The sequence below is a fragment of the Egretta garzetta genome, unplaced genomic scaffold, assembly GCF_000687185.1.
Source record: "Egretta garzetta isolate BGI_Z169 unplaced genomic scaffold, ASM68718v1 scaffold503, whole genome shotgun sequence".
NCBI lineage: Eukaryota > Metazoa > Chordata > Aves > Pelecaniformes > Ardeidae > Egretta > Egretta garzetta.
Genome location: NW_009259107.1, coordinates 1,653,872 through 1,656,508, shown reverse-complemented (window position 1 = coordinate 1,656,508; position 2,637 = coordinate 1,653,872). Strand labels below are relative to the sequence as shown.

Below are 2,637 nucleotides of genomic sequence, written 5' to 3'. Positions count from 1 at the left end.
CATGGTTTTAAAACGATGCCATGATCTGATCAGCCTCTGTTTACACAGCAGCAATCAGGCTCTTTTGTGGACGGTAAGAATGGAAGGATTTTGCTGGGATTCAGTGGGAATATCCTTTGTACACCCGAGGTGGCATAGGAAACACTTCGTGTGAATAACGAAGGAGCCTGATCATGCCTGCTGTGGCTCCTGTCCCTGGCTCTGCAGGGAGAGGGGAAGAAAAAAAAAAAAAAAAAAAAAAAAAAAAAAGGCAACAAAAAACCCCCCAGCAGCAGCAGCAGCAGACAGTTCTTTAATTTATTTTATTTTATTGCATGAAATGTGTTCCGGTACGATTCACTGGGAGGATTAGTGGGAATCGCGGAGCCCTAATTAGCTAAAAAAAATCAATTTATTTTATGTTTATTTAAGCATAACCAAAACCAGCCCTCCCGAAAGGATGGGCATTGTATCTTGGGTGTGTTGCCTATTTTTGCTCAGTATTTACACTGACCGTTGCTTATTATGAATTATGTTGAAGCTTTAAAGATTTGCATTAAAGTGAGGGGGGGCGGGAGACCCTAAAGCATAGTGCTATCGACTGTCAGGCATACCTGTTTATTTGAAAGCCTAAATGATAAAATTATGGTTTATAAGAGGAAGGGAGGGGGATAATGAATACTGTTTCTCTTACAATGTGCATGAACTAACACAGTGTGATTAATGTGCTTTGGTGACTTGGGTTAAAAAACATAAATTCTGCAGGGTTTCTTTGGGTGTGATCCGTATCAACACAGCAGCTGCCTCTAAAACATTGACAAATACTGTAGCCATAAAATAAATGTAGGTAATGTCAAAATATCAGCAGTCTTTGGGGATTTTTATAAAAGATGTCCGTGATTAACTCTTGGGCTTGCAAACTGGGAATCTTTTGATTCATAAAATCTCTGAGGCTTTAACTGTAAAATTATATATGCTACCAAATATAAGGGGCACCGGTCAGTTCTGAAACTGTAACAAGCCAAATCTGTGAACTGCCAATAATCAATCATGCTAAACAGTAAGTGTATATATATGTATAAAAAAGCCTCATGATTTTTAAAAACAAACAATAGTACTCAAATTTACAACTTCATTTGGTTCTCCATAAATTAACATCTTTGTTAGCACTTTCTGACATCATTTCTTGTTAACTTAAGAACTGATAGCTCGATTTTTTTTCAGATATTTTGATGGCATGACAAATCAGAAAGAAGAGGATGTACTGTATGACTAGACACAAGATCAGTTCTGTTTGTGGATTACATTTTCAGTAAGATGTATGGATCTATTTTTTCCTTGTTCTTATATATAGATCATGAGACTTGACTGAGGCAATATACATATCATCCATCCATCTATGGCGAACTACAGCCATGCAGCTGACAACATTTTACAAAATCTCTCTCCTTTAACAGCTTTTCTGAAACTGACTTCCCTGGGTTTCATAATAGGAGTCAGTGTGGTGGGTAACCTTCTGATCTCCATTTTGCTAGTCAAAGATAAGACCTTGCATAGAGCTCCTTACTACTTCCTGTTGGATCTTTGCTGCTCAGATATCCTCAGATCTGCAATTTGTTTCCCATTTGTTTTCACCTCTGTAAAAAATGGCTCTACTTGGACGTATGGGACTCTTACTTGCAAAGTGATTGCCTTTTTGGGGGTTTTGTCCTGCTTTCACACTGCTTTCATGTTATTCTGCATAAGCGTCACCAGATACTTAGCTATTGCCCACCACCGTTTTTACACGAAAAGGCTGACCTTCTGGACTTGCTTGGCCGTTATCTGTATGGTGTGGACCCTCTCTGTAGCCATGGCTTTCCCCCCAGTTTTAGATGTGGGCACCTACTCGTTCATTAGGGAGGAAGACCAATGCACTTTCCAGCATCGTTCCTTCAGGGCTAATGATTCCTTGGGATTTATGCTTCTTCTTGCCCTTATCCTCCTAGCCACACAGCTTGTCTACCTCAAGCTGATATTTTTCGTTCACGATCGCAGGAAAATGAAGCCAGTCCAGTTTGTTGCAGCAGTGAGCCAGAACTGGACTTTTCATGGTCCTGGAGCGAGTGGTCAAGCAGCTGCTAATTGGCTGGCTGGATTTGGAAGGGGTCCCACACCTCCAACCTTGTTGGGAATCAGGCAAAACGCGAACACCACAGGCAGGAGAAGGCTACTGGTTTTAGATGAGTTCAAAATGGAGAAGAGAATCAGCAGAATGTTCTACATCATGACATTCCTCTTTCTGACCTTGTGGGGTCCCTATTTGGTAGCCTGTTACTGGAGAGTTTTTGCAAGAGGGCCTGTAGTACCAGGAGGATTTCTAACGGCTGCTGTCTGGATGAGTTTTGCCCAAGCTGGAATCAATCCTTTTGTCTGCATTTTCTCCAACAGGGAGCTGAGGCGCTGTTTCAGCACAACCCTTCTTTACTGCAGAAAATCCAGGTTACCAAGGGAACCTTACTGTGTTATATGAGGGAGCATCTGTAAATCTTTAGCCTTGTGAAACACTACCATTCTCTGCTAAGCAATTGTGGCCTGTAGCCATGTCTTGAGAAGAAAATCAAGAATGGGATGTCAGCAGTTGTAAGGATTTGGGCAACATTCTGCAGTCTTTGCAAT

At 41.2% G+C, this 2,637-nt stretch overlaps 1 protein-coding gene across 1 annotated transcript; it reads left to right on the top strand.

Moving 5' to 3' along the window:
• Window positions 1-1,378: 1,378 nt before the first annotated feature.
• Window positions 1,379-2,491, top strand: GPR85 (G protein-coupled receptor 85). The gene has a single exon (XM_035890909.1). The coding sequence runs from the start codon at window positions 1,379-1,381 to the stop codon at window positions 2,489-2,491; it is 1,113 nt and encodes a 370-aa protein (XP_035746802.1).
• The last annotated feature ends 146 nt before the right edge of the window (window positions 2,492-2,637 follow it).

Excerpts from the sequence above, each read along its gene's own strand:
- GPR85 (XM_035890909.1), top strand. The coding sequence starts at position 1,379 with ATGGCGAACTACAGCCATGCAGCTGACAACATTTTACAAAATCTCTCT.